The 19,126-nt window shown below is 49.6% G+C and overlaps 1 protein-coding gene across 1 annotated transcript in view; it reads right to left on the minus strand.

Moving 5' to 3' along the window:
- CABLES1 (Cdk5 and Abl enzyme substrate 1) overlaps positions 1-19,126 on the minus strand; it is a 106,107-nt gene that overhangs the window by 16,769 nt on the left and 70,212 nt on the right. Inside the window, exons 5-7 of the mRNA XM_065889464.1 lie at positions 5,667-5,763; positions 3,771-3,927; positions 2,598-2,701 (exon numbers count right to left, since the gene is read on the minus strand). Of these exons, the coding sequence (XP_065745536.1) occupies positions 2,598-2,701; positions 3,771-3,927; positions 5,667-5,763 (358 nt within the window). The remainder of the gene's footprint in view (positions 1-2,597; positions 2,702-3,770; positions 3,928-5,666; positions 5,764-19,126) is intronic.

A 19,126-nucleotide genomic window follows, 5' to 3' on the forward strand; every position in this document is an offset into this window, starting at 1 on the left:
CCAGAACCTCGAAGCTCACAATTAAATCATTTAAAGAAAAAAAAAAAAATCAGAGCCACACCAGCCAGACACCAGGCCTATAAAAGGAGAGGTCAATGTTATCACCAGATGTAACATGACTACAGAAGAGCTCCCCTCCAAACCCCAACGCCAATCAAAAACAGTGCACCTTCTTATTCTCTTGGTTACCTAGAAATCTGTTAAACTGTTGGCCCAGAGAATCATCTTCACGTTTTACCCTGAGGGGCGTTCTGCCACTGGCTGCTGAGGGACGTGGATTCAGAGGCACAGTGGGAGGAGTGTTAAACCCAGGGTTCTAGCCTCAGCCCCTCACTTCCTGTCTGTCAACTCTGACAGCCTCACTCAGACTCCCCGAGCCACAGTTTCCTGCCCAAATTACTTAATAAAGTGAACTTTAATAAATAAAGCAGTGAACAACATGAAGAACCCTTACTGTTACACAAGTCACGAACTTTCAGCTGCTCCCTCCACGACATCAGGGTAAGGATTCTGGTCATTTATCGGACGCTTATTATGGGCCAGCTGATACGGATACGCCCTCGTTTTTAGAAAGAAGTAAATAATCTAACAGGTCACAGGTAGAAAAAAAATAACTCTATATGGCTCTGGTTTTGCTTTCTGTTTAGGAGTTGGAGAATAAGGACAGGAGAGAGAGGAGACAGGGCAATTTTAAACAAAATGCCTTTGGCAATTCATTCTGATTCAATGTGGCATTTTATTTCATGTTTTAAAATATTTATTTACTTATTTATTATTATTATTTTTAAATGATATTTAATTTATTTATTTAATTTATTTATTTTTGGCTGCATTGGGTCTCCGTTGCTGCGTGCGGGCTTTCTCTAGTTGCGGCGAGCGGGGTCTGCTCTTTGTTGCGGTGCGCGGGCTTCTCATTGCAGTGGCTTCTCTTGTTGCGGAGCATGGACTCTAGGCACCTGGGCTTCAGTGGTTGTGGCTCGCGGGCTCTAGAACGCAGGCTCAGTGGTTGTGGCGCACGGGCTTAGTTGCCCCGCCGCATGTGGGATCTTCCCGGACCAGGGCTCGAACCCATGTCCCATGCATTGCCAGGTGGACTCTTAACCACTGTGCCACCAGGGAAGCCCCTAAAATATTTATTTATTTATTGTGATTTTGGCCGCATCGGGTCTTGGCTGTGGCACGCAGGATCTTTCATTCTGGCGCGCACGCTTCTCTCTAATTGTGGCGCACGGGCTCCAGAGCGCGTGGGCTCTGTAGTTGCGGTACACGGGCTCATTAGTTGCTGGAGCGCAGGCTCAGGTGCCCCGCGGCATGTGGGATCTTCGTTCCCAGACCAGGGATCGAACCCGCGTCCCCTGCATTGGAAGGCGGATTCTGAACCACTGGACCACCAGGGAAGTCCCTCAGTGTGGCATTTTAGAATGATCTCTGAGCTATCTGCCCAATTACAAGAGGATATACATTGAAAGTGAGCAGTGAGGGCCTGAGTTCTGCCTGGTGTTTCTCTGATGTCAGCTACTTGCCAGATGCTCCGTGAGAAGAGAAGCTGGGGAGTTGGGGCGGGGGCGGGGGGCGCGTCTCACCGCTGAGAATGCTAAGCTTAGAGTTAGTGCATGGGGTGGGGTCCCACTCTGGTCTTTGCAGGAGCCTAGAACAGAAAAAGGACCCCCTGCTCACTCCTGGAGCCAGGGCTTCTGACATCAGCCGGCAGGGGAGGAGCAAGGGAACCACAGTAGGACGTTTTCAGCCGCGCTCGCCCCTCTGGGCCTGGCAGGTGGGCGGTGGGGACATCCTGGGTCAGTGCTCTCTACCTGATGGTGTGCGTGGCAGGCCTGGCGCAGTGGGTTTCTCTAAAAGCCCGGCTCCCACAACCCCATAGCAGCCCAGGCTCTGCCCACATCCAAGTCAGGACAAGCCTGCCCAGTGAAAGTACACAGAACCCTGTCAGACCCCACTGGTGTCTGGAGAAACAGCGGCCAGAGCGGTGGGAAATGGTGGTTTGCCAAAAGCAGAAACCAAATTACACAAAGGGAAAAAGAGGAAGAGCCCGTGAAATAAAAACAGCAAGGAAAGGTTTCGCATTTAACACCCACACTGTCCTACTTTCACTTTCCCAGGAGATGATTTTGTCATCCAGAACCCAGTGCCAAATGTTTGCTCAGAGTGTGTGCAGAGGCCTACGGTCACCGAGGAACTCCAAACAGCTGAACTTGAACTCAGCGCTGCTGGCGATGGGCACGATTGGTGATGCCCTACCTAGTGGGGTCCATGGACACATATACCCTTGGAGGTGAAGCTGCAGCCTGAGCTGGCAGCTATCACAGCTGCCGGCAATCCAGCCTTCTCAAGCCCTCTGAAGTGCTGTACCTGGGCCAGGCGGCCGGAAGAACCCTGGATGTGATGCTGGTCCTTCCGTGAGTGACCCACACGTGGCGGGGGGTGGGGGAGGTCCTCGAGAAGAACCAGGCAGAGCAGCGTCTGAACAAGCCCCCAACCCCAGGAAGAGCCACTGGCCGTTAGGATGAGCACGGCACCTCCAAGTTCTCCGAGGAGGCTGAGGGGGTCAGCTCCCCTGCCACCCCGCCACCGCCACTCACCATGTACGAAGGAAAGATCAGAACTCGTTTGTGCTTGCCGCAAGGCCACTGGGGGTCGTCCAGGAGATTCGGGTCATAGTCCATAAACTCTCCCAGGTCGCTACCTGAGGATCACACGCAAAATGATGACTAGGGCCCGGGACGTCCTGAAGCAGAAGTAGCCGGGTGAACGCGTGGTACAAAGTTACACTGAAGAAAGGGTGGCTTCAGGTCACTGAGCTCAGAGTCACATGGCTCGCTCTGACTGTCAGTAGGCGTCTCTGCACGCCAGTGAAATGTATGCCCCGGCAGGGGGTTCACCCAACGCTTCACACTCTCTGCTATTTTTTCCATTAAAAACAATTATGTATTAATCTCCCTGACCCGGGAGAGCACAGAACCTCACGAGCATGAAAGATGCCGTGAACACCCACAGATTATAAAACGTGGCACGGAAAAGGCTCATTTTCTAAACCTGCGTTATTGCACGTGAGAAGCACGTTTGGTGTGAATGGTTCCAGGCAGGCTATGCGGTCTGAGTGAACGCAAACCAGAGCAGCCACCAGTGCAAACAGCCGTCAGTGACCAGGGGTGGCACGCCAGTACGGTGCTTCTGAACTCAGCACCTGGACAGGCCTGGAGCTCCGTGTTCACCTGGAATTTCTCTGACAGTGGAAATAATCCCGCCTCATAAAGCGTTTTTCTGCCTGTGCGGATTCTCACAAAGGCTTGTACAGGCCAAGCTGGAAGCATCCAAGTCTTCCGCCAGCAGCCGAGTAAGCTCACCCGCCGTGAGAATCACAGAGGAAGTTCTCACGCCTGATGGTACGTCTATGGCCCAGTTACTTGAAGAAAGGCCAAACCTGAGGACTAGGAGAATGTAGGCAAGAACCAGGTACTTGGAGAGATGAGCAGCAGAGTGGTGGAGAGAAGCCGGGGAGTCTAGCCATCTCTGCAAGGCGGCCTGGGCATGTCTCCTCGTGGGAGCTCAGGGGCTGGCGACTGAGGCCTCTCGTTAAAGAGCTTGCCCCTCGGCAGGGTTGTGAGCCTGCCTGGCCCGAAATCGGCTTGCCCGAAAGTCCTGTCACCTGCGGGAGGAGCTCACGCTCCAGGGCACCTGTCTTCCAATGTGCACAGGGAGACCCAAGCCACCTCCTGCTGCAAGCTACCCAGACCAGCCAGGCCCCAGCTTACCTGCGTCGAGGCTCCCCTGGGTGCTGCTCGCCCGGCCGATGGAGAGGCTGCGGTGGCTCAGGGTACGGAGCTGGGAGAAGGCGGACATGGAGTCTAAGGTGTTTCTCCGCGCTCCAAAGGCGTTCGTGGGTAACAGAAACTGGGTATAAGAAACAGTCTAAAAGGTGAAGACAAAAACGGGCCAGTGATTAACCCCGGGCAGTGTTAGGTTTGCGTTCTGACCAAGCTGCGTTGCCACGCCAAGTTCACGTCCATATTCTCATCGCTGCAATTCTAAAATCCAAGGTCCGAAAAATGAAATTTGTTTTGGCACTCGTTTGTGCCAAAACCTAAACTGGACTGACTAGAGGCCATCTGTAGCTTTAATTTATCCCACTTGGCGTGAATATTCATGTTATGGGGCGGAGATATTAGTGTGTCTAACAAGGTACTATCACGGAAGCTGCTAGGACGTTGTCTAACACAAGAGGCATACATCGTGGTACTTTTTCTAATCCACCAAGTGCAGAATTCTAGAAATCGGGTCCCAAGAGTCTCGGATAAGGGGCTGTGCCCTCCCATGTTCCTCTGGCAGATGCGGTGTCTATGATGCTCATCTCACTTCATCCTCCCTCGTTCCTCTGTGAACACTCAACCTTCAGGGATGAAGAGGCAACACGTGTTTTTCTTTTCACCCACTTGGAGAAACACGGCTCATACACCCCGACACGTGAGCTCAAGGCCGATGTCATCTGGGCGCTGGGGTGACCAGCTGTTCTGCGGGAGGGGTGACGGGTAGGTCGTTTGCTGCCCCAGCAGCTTTACCTACAAGCAAGCTACACTGGACGACTTCCCCAAAGACACACTTGCATCATCTCCATAAACAGGCTTTGGGAGTGTTTACAAAGACTGCCTGCATCCGGCACAAAAAGGTCAAGTTCATATTTCAACCTTCCCTCCTTAGACTTCAACCTAGCAGCTCAGTGAATTGTGGATGAAAGTGGGATGTGACAGCCCCCTGCTCGATGGTCACTCTCTCAGGCCGAGGGACTCTTAGCCTCTCAGGACCACGGGTAGCAAAAAACACTGTCTAGTAGTGGGATTGCTGCCTGCCGTCACCACCGTCAATGCATGTTCAAACCACCCGCCACTCCATCCTGGAACATGCACCTGTGTGCACTCACGCATGTGTGTGTGTGTGTGTGTGTGTGTGTGTGTGTGTGTGTGTGTGTGATAGTCTCCCCTTACCCACAATTTCAATTACTCATGGTCCAAAAATATTAAATGGAAAATTCCAGAAATAGACAATTCATGAGCTTTACATTGTGCGCCATTCAGAGTAGTATGATGAAATCTAGCACCGTCCTGCCCGGGATGTGAATCATCCCTCTGTCCAGCTGATCCCATCCCTTAGTCACTGAGTAGCCATCTCGGTTATCAGATTGACTATCATGGTATCACAGGGCTTGCGTTCAAGTGACCCTTATTTCACTTAATAGTGGCCCCAAAGCACAAAAGTAGTGATGCTGGCAATTCGGATATTCTCTTACTGTGCCTAATTTATAAATTAAACTTTCTTATTGGTATGCATGTATAGGGGAAAATATGGTATACATAGGGTTCTGTACCACCCAAGGTTTTAGGCATCCACGGGGGGTCTTGGAACATATCCCCTGAGGATAAGAGCGGGTGACTGAACTGGTCAGGACCAGCATTAGTGGCGAAATAGCTGTGTTGCTATTTAACCCATGTGCACACCCGGGATCGGGGACAGGCTGGCGTCACGCACCCAGAAACGTGTCTCACATCGGGTTAACCAGCACGAGCGCAGCTCGTGGTCCATCACACAGCCTCTGCTTCCTGACCCTTGTGGTGTCTGTCAAACAAGCTGGTGGCCTGGAAGCCAGGCAGCCTTACCTTCCCGTCAGCGCCCAGCTCCACGCCTTCCAGGCCAATGATCTCTTTCAGGCTCACCGCTCCTGCTGACTGTCTCCCTCCATCCAATTTCAAATCCCTGGTGGGGGGGACAAGCCAAGGATAAAAATGGTTCTGTTTGCACCCAAAGGAGCCACGGAGATGTCTCCTGACGGGACACTACAGTCACACTCGCAAAAATGACAGAGAGCCCTGCTGGATGAGACCCCCTCTTTGTCCCTCCTTCTCAGCGACACTCTGTGGGTAGGTAGTTCTACCCACTTTGAAATAAACGAAATCCGATTGAACAGAGAGCCTGAAGACGAGAGTCAGGCTCAGAAGCCAATGGATTACCGATGTCCCTTCCCGCTCGGCAAGGCCATTGGCTCTTAGCTGGTCGGCTAACCGGAAGCCAGGGGGAGACCAGCTCTCCCTGCCACCCCCTTATTAGATGGGAGAAAGAAATTCTTACCCTAAACAGTTCTCAGCTTTACTACTAGTAACGAAGGAATCAAGGCCACAATAGTCACCCCAGCTTCCTTGCCAGGCCACTTAGACAATGATTATCTTTCTATAAAAGAATAATCTCCGGTGTTAACAGCAAGCATTTATAGAGCACTTCACAATTTACAAAGACTTTCACACATCCTCCATTTCATTCTTTAAAATCATCCTATCAGACAGGCATTGCAATGATTATCCTATTTTACAGATGAGAAAAAAGAACCCAGAGCAGGCAGACAGCTCACCGAGGTCACCCTAACAGTGGGCTGTAGAGACCGGTTTTGCATCTAACACTGTATCTTGTGCAGTGCGTGGCCTCGGGCTGGCTGTGCCTCTGCTCAGGGGTAACTGCTCACATTTTCATGGACAATCCCCCCGCTTACAGCAGTTCTCAGACTTTCGCTGCAGGTTAGAATCACCTGGGAACTTTGACAAACTACAGGCTCAGAGATACTGCGGGTTCAGTTCCAGATCACCCCTATAGTGCAAATATTGTGATAAAGCGAGTCACGTGAATTTTTTGGTCTCCCAGTGCTTATAAAAGTTATGTTTACAGTATGCTGTGGTCCATTAAGTGTGAAATAGCATTATGTCTAAAAAAAACAATGTACATACCTTAATTAAAAAATATTGCTAAAAAATGCTCACCGTCATCTGACAATGCAAGGTTGCCACAAACCTTCAATTTGTGAAAAAAACCCCACAAAAACGCCGTATCTGTGAAGCACAACAAAACAAGGTGCGCCTGTACTGTGTCTGGCTCCCATCCCCAGACATTCATTCTGATTCAGTTGGACGTGGGTGGCAGGAGTTTTAAACGCTCCCCAGGTGATTCCAAATTGCAGCTACGTTTGGAAGCTCTCTCTTCCGGCTTGGCTCTACCTCACGGTGCCTATCAGTCAAAGCCGCCCCAGGCTGGCAGCATCTTGCCGTGTGGGCTGGAGGGAGGCACCCCATTCAGGGGTGTCTCCTACAACCTAAGCAAGAATAAACAAAACGTAAAGGCAAGACTCTCCAGGCCAAAGGTGAAGGAATCGTGGAAAGAGAGAAAGGGAGCCGGGTGAGAGGCGGGGAAGAGACGAGAGGCTGCTCCGAAGGAGGAAAGAAAAAAGTATTCTCTCACTTTGTTGAGCAGCCATCCTTGTCTATGGGCGTCCTGTGCGTGCACTGACTCCCTAATCCCATCTGATTAGTTTCCGTAAGAAACACCCAAGACCTGCATCTAGTAAGTACAATATTTTCTAAGGTAGTCTCCTTGGGAGGCCAAGGTCGTGTCAAGCTCAGGATTTCTCTGGAACCCCTTTTGGAATGAACACTAACGTCATGGAGAAAACAACAACAAAAAAACAACCAACCCATTCCAGCCTTCAAACTTTACATGTATCTATACAGTGTGTGTGTATGTATGTGTGTTTGGGTGTGTATACATAATATTTTTATTTTATTTATTTATTTATTTATTTTAATTTTTTTACGGTACGCAGGCCTCTCACTGTTGTGGCCTCTCCCGTTGCGGAGCACAGGCCCCGGACGCGCAGGCTCAGCGGCCATGGCTCACGGGCCCAGCCGCTCCGCGGCATGTGGGATCCTCCCGGACCGGGGCACGAACCCGTGTCCCCTGCATCGGCAGGCGGACTCTCAACCACTGCGCCACCAGGGAAGCCCTATAATATTTTTTAAAACCTTGAACACTTACTAGCTGAATCAGTGTCTCCCCACCTCAACTGACCAGATTTCACTGTAAATGACTTCAGGTATTCCAAACATCAAACTCACCCCTTAAGGACAGTACCGAACAGGACAGTAACCCACAGAATTGCAAATACTTCATTAGAAGGTGCAAATCACCCCCTCGAGAGCCCCTAAGATGTTCTGAGCAACAGAAGCGCTCTTGGGATGTGTCTGAGTTCTCCCGCAGGGGCCTCCTCTGCTGGGGCCACACCCACCAAGGGCTCTGAGGTCCAGGCTGATGTGAGTCATATCACTTTATGAACATGCCATGCCAACAGAGAGACCTGTTTTCCAGTTATTGGCCTCAAATCCAAAACTGGAAGGACCAGGTGGGCTGGAGCAGAGCAGGGCTCAGCAAGGCCACCAGAACCTCCGGACCTCAGGTACCCAGAGACCACGTGCCCAGCTGCCTCACCTCCTACATGAGCCATCGGGGCAGCTCTCAAAAGACTTCCTCAAGCAATTAAGGATGGAGACGATGGCTGCACCAGGGCAGCTAAAAAGGGAAATGCCTTCAGAGCAAGAACCCGACAAGACATGGAGGCAAAAATAGCAGTGGTGGGAAAGGATGGAGAGGCCCAACGGCGGAAGACCAGGGGCTGAGCTGGTACAAAGAAGCAGAGCCTGGCCTTTGGTTAAAGGACCCACGGCGTGCTTCTGCCGACTTACCGCTTTTCCAAAGCCTAACCCAGCAAGCATGTGCCTCAAATTCCCAGCTCCCAAAGAACTGTCTCCTTGTTTCCACTTCACCCAGATGGATAATGTTATTTAGGACTGAAACTAATACAAAAGCAGGGAACATCTTTATGGGATGAGAAGAGCAAAATAAATAAGGGGTATTAAAATAGGCCCCTATTAAGAGTGCTCCTGTTGAAAAAGAACAGATACATGTATATGTATAACTGAATCACCCTGCTGTACACCTGCAACTAATACAATATTGCTAGACAGCTATGCTCCAATACAAAATACAGATTAAAAAACAAGAGCGCTCCTGGATGGAGAGCTGGCTACAGGCAGGTACGGAGTCTCAACCCATGTCTGCACCCTGTCTACTTGGTGTCTGATGTGTGAAGATGTTTAAAGAAGTGCTTACTGAATGGAGCTAGTCTGACTCTTTGCTGGTCCATAAAGACAGCACAGAAGGTGGGTGGTTTTCCATCATGCCCCTTTGCATCTGTCTCAGTTTGCTCCCAGGCTCACTGCTTCCCTGGGGCAGCTTTGCCTTTGCCTTTGCCAGCTGGCCCCTCGATACTGGATGCACACATCCCAGTTCGCAGAACCAAACCAGCCACCTTCACTCCACACTCTTCTTTTTCACTCCTCCCCCGTGGGAAATGGAGCCATAACAAAAGTTATACTTCTTGTGTGCACATGAAATGCAAGACCCCTCTCCGTGAGATAGACCCCAAGTCCCATTTAAAGGAACAGGTATTCTTAGACTGTCCAAGCACCTCCTGGACACTTCGGACCACACGGAAGAGAAAGCGTTGACGGGCAAAACTCCACTACCCGTGACTGCGGGCACCCATCTTTCGAGAATTACTGTGCCCTTCTGCTTCTTGCAGCCACCCTTCCCACTGGCGCTTCGCTTGTATCTTTCTACTTTCTAAATAACTACGGCAGGCTGAGAAAGAAGATAAGCCAGGAGAATAGGGCATCCACCCTCACCGGCTACTGAGAAAACACACACTGCTTATTATAGCCCAACAGCAACTCCCACAGTGAGGGAATCTCCTCCATCTGAGCTGTCCTGCAGGGCATCCACGAGCCCCATGTGGCAACGGAGCCCTTGCAGTGTGACCAGTTGACTGAGAAACTGAATTGTTAATTTTGGGTAATTTTAGTTAAAATTTAAATAGCCACATGTGGCTACTGGACTGGACTAATAAGTCAGCCTTTCTGCAGTGGCCTGGCCACTTTCTTCCCATTGCCTCTGGGGATGTCTCCATCCCAGGCCCCAGCTCACAGAAGAGACCCAGAGTGGGCGGGGGGACAGAAGCAGGACCCTGTGGATGGAGCCAGAGCACACCAATGAACAATGAGTGACGATGCTCCCCAAGTTCACAGCATTTCAGGTCCTCTGTGCATCCTGGAGGGGAGAAGGGGGTGCCCAGTGATAATTAAGTCTGAATTTCCCTCCAGCCTTGTAGAAGGGAGTTGATATTATTTATAATACGTAAACTAAAAAAAAAAAAAATAGCTACATTTCTTGTACACCAAAGCTGGTGCACCTGTATTGGCTACACTCACATTTCAGAAACTTCATTGACCTGGTTATAAATATCATAACTGCTCTAGAAAATTGACTGCTTCCTGGTGGCAGTTGAGGGCACACTTTTCCATTTTTTCTGCCTCAGATTCAGGAAGGGGTTGTTACTAACTTCCGGGCTGCCGTTTTGACGGCATTGAACTAAGAGTGCCCACGTACACACATCCACTTACACAGCCACGTGTGCACGGAAAATGAAACACATCACATCTATTTCCATAATGTCGGTCTCCTTTAACAGCTCTTGAATTGTATATATTGAGACTCTTAGGATATAAAAAATACTTCTTTCAAAAGAGACTGACAAACTTCTCGAGGTGCCTTAGCTAAGTGCTCTCCTAAGAGTTGCTGAAACGTATACAGTTGGCCCTCCGTACCCGCAGGTTCTGCATCCATGGATTCAACCAACCTCGGATCAAAAACATTTGGAAAAGAATTCCAGAAAGGTCCAAAAAGCAAAACTTGAATTTGCCCTATGCTGGTAACTATTGACATAGCATCTACATTGTATTAGGTAGTCTAAGTAACCTAGAGATGATTCAAAGTATGCAAGAGGATGTGTGTAGGTTATATACAAATACTGTGCCATTTTATATAAGGGACTTGAGCATCCGTGGATTCTGCTTCCACCGGGGGTCCTGGAACCAGCTCCCCGTGGATACTGAGGGATGAGTACATTAACAAGAACCATATGAAATTACTGTCGTCTGTTTGACTTACATAAACTGTAACTTCACATCGTGACACCTAATTTACAGACAGAGTAACTGCTCAGGACTTACATGTAAGTGTCAAGCAAGCAGAAGACCCGTGGTCCTTGATGCCCCACTGTTTTGGGAGCCAAGGGTTGAAGTCAACCACAGAAGGGAATTCTGAATGGTGTTGCTGGTTCACCCAAAGAGAGTCGCCAGTGAGAAAAGAATTAAGCAGAAGTCCCAGAGGAGTAGTGATAGAATCTTTATGTTTTCTAAGATGATCCTTTTGAATTCTCATTAAAATGGTGTATGAAAATAGAAATATCCCTTTGGCTCAAATGCCAGCATTAACCCTCCAGTACCGAGAGGTTGAGCTGGCGAATAGAACTACAGCTGAAAGTAATTAAAAGCAAACTGAAGTTGGACTTTTCTATTTCTTTGAAAAGCCAAGAAGATTATCTTTTCCCAGATACCTCTAGAGTTCAAATATTAATTTATTTATGTTCCACCTCCTTCTGAAAATGGAATGAAGGCAAGTTCAGATACCAGATGTGGATATTGTCCAAAACTGTATGCATTAAGGTTTAAATGCTCAGAGACAAACATGGTCAGTCAGATCATAGGAGAAAATCTCATTTGGGCAGACGCACTAACAGACCACTAGTTAAGAAACTGGACAATGCAAAGGTCTGATTCCTTCTCTTCCACAGGCCTGGGTGATGCTACAGCTCCGACTTATTTAGGTACAAGAGCTCATTTCTCATTCTATTCAAGTCTGTTAGCTTTTGCAGAGGCTGTAGGCAATAAACATGCTTTGAAAATTCAGCTCAAAGATTTTTTTTTACAACATGTGGCGGATGGGTTGGGGAGTGGATGGCAGCGGTTCAAGGGGGGATGGGGGAGGGGCTTGCAGAAGATTGCGGGGAGATTAAAACGGAAGATGAAAACGCATTTGGGGACACAGCCAATCAGCAGTTGTACCCTTAAGCAAGGAGCAGAAATGTAGGTTGGTTCTTTTTGGGGGTGTGAACCCATCCTTCATAGGACTGCACTGGAAGTCATTTAATGCAGCTCTCCTGAAAGCCTGTAGCTTCATGGCTGGAAACCCCCTGGGTCTCTTAGCTTTGGCTCCCACGGCATATAGTGAATGTACATGATTTCACAGTTGTGAAGTCATCCGGTCCAAGCAGATGGCCAGTCTAGATATCCTGGTGCCCAAAGGGGGTTACCCAGGTCGCTATTCATCACACAGTGGCCAACTCCTGATTTCATCTTGTGTAATAGGCAAAATGATCTTGCGTTTCCCTTTTTTTAAAGCTCACTGAGCCATAATGCATGGAACTGATCAAATATAATTCCCTATGAGAAAACAAGAAATTCAAGCTAAGGCCCCTTCCTTAGGGAGCAATGAACCAAAATTCCTCTTACTTAAAAAAGAAAAAAAAAAAGATTCAAATACTTAACCCCTGGGAAGCAGATGGAACAAGAGTGTGTGATCAATTAACTAGTTTCCAGGGTTTTCTGCTTCCAAGGTGGGGATGGCCTTACTTCTGTCCCTAATCATTCCTCTCCTGGAGCCCCAAAGTCAAGACCTTGGAATGCCAGCCCGGAGCTCCACTGGGTACTTGCTCTTTAAAGAATCACAATCGGTTGAGTACTTTGATGTGTAAATAATTTAAAACCCAGTTAATTGGGAATGACACATATACACTAATATGTATAAAATAGATAACTAATGAGAACCTGCTGTATAAAAAAATAAATAAAATAAAATTCAAAAAAAAAAAAAAGCCAGTTAAATATTAACAGGATTTCTGCGTCCTAAAAAAAAAAAAAAAAAAGAGAGATTTGCTGTAAAGAAAGCAAAGCTTGAAAGCTGGATCAGGAAAGAAAATACCACTTGTGAGCTCATTTTAATTAAGAGATCATACGTCCACTGGAACTCAACCACACAGCATTTATCATAGTCTACGTGGTCCTAACTGTCGCTTCTTCAGATACCGTACAGCTGCCATCTTGGATTGGGTCCGCTTCCTTGTATCAGAGCAGAACATTATAATATCACAGTTCAGTCGATGGAACCAGGCCCAGGAATGACAGGAAAAAGTGAAATCCAAGCAGCTTTTAGTCCAGAAGCCCAGCCCCTCTCACACTCAGCACTTCATTGATAAACCACCCCTCTACCCGGCTTCGGTAACTGGCAGACAATGAAGGGACCGTAACACAGCTTACACCAAAATCTTTGTCTAAAGACAGCTCCTATAAACAGCGGGGTAATAGCATGATTCATACATGAGCTCATTCCTGAGTCTGTCTCTGTGTGGAAATATGCTTGGTGTGAGGAAAGAAACACAATTTGTGAATGTGCAATCTTCCACAACGAAAAGAGATGTTTTTTGGGAAAATGGGTGGGGAGGAAGGGGGGGATGGGCTGGGAGCCAGGCAGGCAGCATTTAGGCTTAGAGGCCCTCTCTAAAAATAGAAGAAGCTGTTCTCTGTGTCACCAAATGATCAACTCAGGAAATGGACCCAAGAGGATGACCTCACCGGAAATGCCCCAATGCCAAAAAGCTAAGGACATAAACACCATGTGGAAGCTGCTATTTTAAAACACGCCCCCTGAGATACCTTGTGCTCCACTGGGACGCCATTTTCTTCATCACATGGTCTCTGATACATTTATAATAAAACTAACCCAGTGACTTTCAATCAGGTGTGGTTATCTGAGTTTCAGGGTCTGTACCCACACACGTCTCAGAAACTGTTTTTTGCTGAAATCACTAGCTTGGTTATTTTACATAGCCTCGAATCACAGGTTAACTGGGTTCATTCCTAATTCCTTTTGTTTGGATCCGTACATATAGAAATGCTTACTGATGTCCATATGTTTCAGGAAATAAGAACATGTGGGCACCCACGTCACTCCCCTTATGCACAGTCCTGGGGCTGGTCCTCAATACAATGCCTGCATCTCCCCCTCAGCAGTGGGTTGTTATCCAAAAACTCATGAGTCGGCCCTCTGGAACTCAGAATGCACTTCCCACTGACACGATGTTATAAATGGCCATTAGCCCACACAATGCCCTTTTGGCCTACAATGTAACTGAACTAGCCCAAGAGTACCATCAAGAGCTGTGGTTGCAGGAGTAGCAGGTCAGAGGCGGTAAGAGGGAGAAGAAATAAGAGCAAGTTGGGCTTGTCTCGTGGTTTCCCGGTTTGGGGCTGACCCTCCATAACATTTTAAAAGAGGTCAAGTTTGCCTTATTTCCACCTCCCTCTCTGAGCCTCCTTTTCCTTCTCAGGATCCTTCCTTCCAAGCTGTTCCTATTTTTTCACAATTTCCTCTCGCTCTCTCTACTTCTGAACTCATAGATTCCTTTACAGCTCCCAGATTTTCCACTCCTGGTCCCATGGCGATGGCACAGCAGCCCAGAGGATGGGGTGAGGGCTGAGAGCCGGAGAAGGGGCCGTGGTCTTAGAGGTGTGGACGAGCTGTTGATCAAGTGGGGTTTGCCTACTTAGGAAAGTCGAGCATCTTGCTTGCGATTCATTTCGTAAGTGGAGGGTCGCCAAGCCAAACCACAAATCCACGCTAGAAAAGAGAAGGCAATGACTAATGTGGATAAAAGGCAACGAGGCTCAGACAGGCCTTGGCAACTGGTTGAGAGAAGAGGAGCTGGTTTAAGGCTGGGACTCTTCCCAGAAAATGGCATAATTTACAAGCTTAATCTGAGAAGAGTGTTTACAGCTATGGAAGGTTTGATGTTTCAGTTATAGTGAAAAAGGCAGGCAACATCTGTTCCTCTTCTCAGTAACCAGCTTCTAATCGCTTGTTTTGAAAGGTGGGGTTTGGCAGGGCCTCTTAGCACTAGCAAGAAAGATCAAAACAAAACAATCATCTTGTCATATTCCCTATAAGCCCATGCACTAGGGGGAAAAAAAAGACTGGAAGGAAATAGACCAACATGTGAATGATGCCTTTGAGGTGAGGCTCAGTAATTTTTAGTCCTCCTTTTATTTTTATGTACTTTCCAGATTTTAAAAAATAAGCATGTACCATTGAGGAAAACAACATAAAGACCAAGTAAAAAAGCAGAGCTGCAGATGAATCCCTTTTGTTTGTAGAAACATTCACTGGCTACCTCACCATGAACAGGAGTGAGATTTGCCATGTTGGGGCACACCTAGAAAGACTGATCAAGTAGCTCTGTGACCAGACAAACATGTTACCAAAGTTAACATTTAATGAGTATCTACTAACAGGCTGGCAGGGTGATCAGAGTGTTCATACCTAATTTTCTAGTTAATGTTCTCAGAATTCTGAGGTTGACATTATAGCCGATTTTATAGGTGAGTAAGCCTGGGACCAGAAAGGTTAGTTAATTTGCTGGGACTAAGGATCCTGTCCGAGCCAGCTCTCTCCCATGACGATGGCTCCCTGGCTTCAGGGATGGATAAGGACTGTGGTTTCACTGATGGGGCCACGAGGGACAGAGTGGACACGAGTGGGCTTCTCATCCCCACTCCCGCTTTTCTGGAATAACTCTGATGTTAGGGGTTTTATTGACTGGTGTTCTTTGTAAACCTGTGTTAGAAGAACGGTTTTTTTCAGCGAAAAAAGAAAAAGTCTGCAAACCACAGGACTAGACAGTCTCCGAGTTCCTTCTAGCTCTAAAAGTCTATCTTCGGAGCTAAAGAGTGCCCCCTGTCAATGAGCTCACATGAACGGGCGTTAGCTGGCAAATGGTCCTTTGATGAATTAGCTGGGAGACACCCCGAGGAGAAGTTGCGATGCCCTTACGTCCAGGAAGGACTTCCACGCCTGCGGAAGTGGCTTCTGCTCATCGAGCTCAGCCAGTAGGCCTGCTGTTTTGAAAGGCAATCCATCCCTGGTAACGATTCGTGGGACTGTGGGCTCAAGTGCTGGTTATTTGACAGGAGTGAGCACAGCCTGTAGCTCGTCTTCAATCTAAGCATGCCAGTAAATCCCGTCATCTTCCCAACACGTGTACCTGAGCACAGACGGCCACACTGGGCCACAGAAAGGGCAGGGCAGTGAGGACCAGGTTGTACACGTGCATGCGCGTGGGTGGTGGTGAGAAGGACCAAGGCAGAGGCTTCGGTTCACCCCCCAGACGTGGAGAGGGGCTCCAGTGATGGGATGAAGGTCCCCCTGCCCAGCACTGACCTGGGAAAACGGCCCTCTAACGCTACGCTAGATTCAATCCAAAGCGTGTCCTTTGCCATAAGCGAAAGCAGGAAACGTGAAAGGAAAATCACGTGTTGCTCTGCTCAAAATGGGGCTGTTACTTACACTGTGATCACACGATGCTGGTTCTGAGACGTTACGGCAACCTGAGTTGACTAAGGGCCGGGTAAGCCAGCCACTGAAAGCCAGGGAACTCTGAGGTTGACAGAGGCTGTAGAAGCCAGGCGTGACCTCAGCAAAAGGCCTCGGCGCTCTGGGGTTTAACATGCAGGGTGCAGCATCTGTGAGTGACTCTGAAGGGGCACCGCGTGCCTGGCTGGTGGTGCCGTCCAGGCTGTGAGGCGGACGTGGGAGAGACACCTGGCGGGGCAGGTCGGGCTGGGAGACCTGGATGGGGCTCGGCACCTGCACGCGGGTGCAGCTGGAAGCCCTCTGTTGTCGTCACCAGGCTTAGCAACTTTCACTTCGGGTGTGACAGTGACTCGCAGGAAGCAGGGTTCTGAGGTCCATGTCAGAGCATCCTTGTTAGCACTGTCCAGCACCACGTCTATGGAGATGCTGCAGGGACGAGGTACCAGGCTGAGGGTTCCTGGGAAACAGCCCTTGCTCCTGCTGATGCAGAGGGTGTGGCCGTCATTTGCCGGGGCAGTGATGTATCTTCATAAAACTAGCCACTTTTAATAGCCTGGGGACAGTCCCCAGAAACACCACGTCTACTCGTTCATTCAACAAGCATCACGGGAAGGAGTACTGTGCACTGAGCACTGTGGAGACGGCTGTTGGACTAAGACAGGGTCACGCCCTCAGGGGGGTGAGGACAAGCTACAAAGAGGTTAAATACCTGTGTGAGCGCTATGACAGGCCTAAGCAAAGGCCCCGCAGCACATGAGTGGACTCCTGCGGGGCCTGGGAGGGGGGTGCCTGAGCAAGTGGCCTGGAGGAGAGGTCCGGGTTTGGTCCCGGCTGGAGGGCTGCAGGTTGGTGGTGCTGCTTGTGGCTGAGCTCAGAGTCCTGGGGTTTATTTATCCATGGAGTCTGATTAGAACGTGTCTCCTTTCAGGGAAGCATGGTGCGGGGAGGGAGGGGACCCTCTGAGGACCCTTCCTATGGATCCTCGCCTCCTGTCAGTCTCCCTCCCAGGGCTGATGCTGGGTTGGGGGTTGGAGTCCCTTGGTGGCCTCCCCAGGTCCAGTTCGGGGGCAGGTGGATTCTGCAGGGAGTCACAGTGGCAGAGGCCAAGGCTGGCTCACAAGTCCCAGGAAGGCTGAAAACTGCATTTCCCATACCCCCGCGCGTGACCCCGGTTCTGGCATGGGAACACTCAGTGAAGCCGGGAGACAGAAGTGTGTAACACACGGGGAGATCAGGGCGTCTGTCAGGCATCAGGTGGAGGCATCAACAGCAGCGTTTCCACAGGAGGAGCCCCGGACTGGGCTGCATGTTTGTCCTGGCTGCACGGCCTCCCACTGGGTTGTTCCTGGGCATCTATACTGGTTTCTCTGTCATTCCTGGACATTCTGTGAATTATCCTAACTTCACTCCCTCCCACCCCAACCGTCAACGATGATCCTGCTGTCTGAGTGTACCCGACCCTGCGCTCTGCCCCTCCATGCTCATCACCGCCCCTGTGGGTTCAGGCAACAGGCTCGACTCTGAAATCCTAAAGTGAAAGAGCGGGGACAATGGATAGTGATTAGAGGCATCTTACTTCATCTAATGGAAGACTTCCTGAAGTGTTGTGTGTGAGCAAACTCTGTAGATCCAATGCTATTTCAAGAAATAAAATCAGAAAGTTTACCAGGAAAGAAACAGGGCTTCCCTGGTGGCGCAGTGGTTGAGAGTCCGCCTGCGGATGCCGGGGACACGGGTTCGTGCCCCGGTCTGGGAAGATCCCACATGCCGCGGAGCGGCTGGGCCCGTGAGCCATGGCCGCTGAGCCTGTGCGTCCAGAGCCTGTGCTCCGCAACGGGAGGGGCCACGACAGTGAGAGGCCCACAAAAAAAAAAAAAAAAAGAAACTAAGCTCTTAATCGTCAAAAGCCCTGTCATCAAGCCTTTTGTAAAGTGAAGACATATCTGGTGCCGCGAATAATAATCCTCTAATATAACTGTTCGGCACAGTTTCTCAAAGAGAAGCCTTTTCTATGCATAGTATGAAGACAGTAGAAGACCCTTACCTGTCCCGGAACTGCTTCCTGGTGGGCCTGTGGGGTGACCTGGGCGTGGCCGGGAAGGTCTGGGGAGACGTGAGCCAGCAGCCCATCAAGGTCGCGAGCCAGTGACGCCCACACACGGCCCGGGTGTCTGCACGGTGTCGACACCTGGAGAACGTGCCTACCCTCCCTGCCCCGCACCCCACCATATGCCTTCCTGTTCTACAGCTGACAAATACCCACGTGGGAGAATTACACAGATGACTTTCCACCCAAGACTCCACCCAGAGATGCCTGGGATTTGCGGAGGAGGAGCCCAGGCTGCAGTGTAAATGGGCACCCTCCAAAGCCACCACCCAGCACCATGGCCACCGGGTCCCCAGGAGGTGGTCTTCCTGCAGCACATGACAGAGCTCCGCGTCACCCAGTGCACATCTGTCAGCCAGTGAAGCCCGCGCGTCACTGGTCCTGAGCCAGCAAGCCCAGCCCCAAAGCAGTGATGCTGCAGGGAATCCAGTGGGCATTAGTGCTTTCGGGATGGCCTCTGGCGGGGGGGGGGGTCAGCTGGCCCCAAAGCAGCGCCTGCAGCCAGCCTGCCTGCCCTACTTCCTCCCTCTGCTACTGCAGCCATGCTTCCCTCTGCCCCAGACTCTGCACCTGTAAAATGATAACTGGAGAATCTGCCTTCTGAGGTTGTTGTGGAAATTAAATGAGCAAATGTTTATAAAGCTCTCAGAACAGTGCCTGCAACACTGGAAGCATTATTTACCTTTCAGCTTATGTTATTACCTGCATTTGTTATGTTCACGCAATATTTGACTACACAATCAGCTAATCCTAAGGAAATACGCTCTTTTCTCAGATAGCTGTATCTGTAAATCAGGGCAGGGAAGAACAGTT

Source organism: Phocoena phocoena, chromosome 13 (genome assembly GCF_963924675.1).
Source record: "Phocoena phocoena chromosome 13, mPhoPho1.1, whole genome shotgun sequence".
Classification (NCBI taxonomy): domain Eukaryota; kingdom Metazoa; phylum Chordata; class Mammalia; order Artiodactyla; family Phocoenidae; genus Phocoena; species Phocoena phocoena.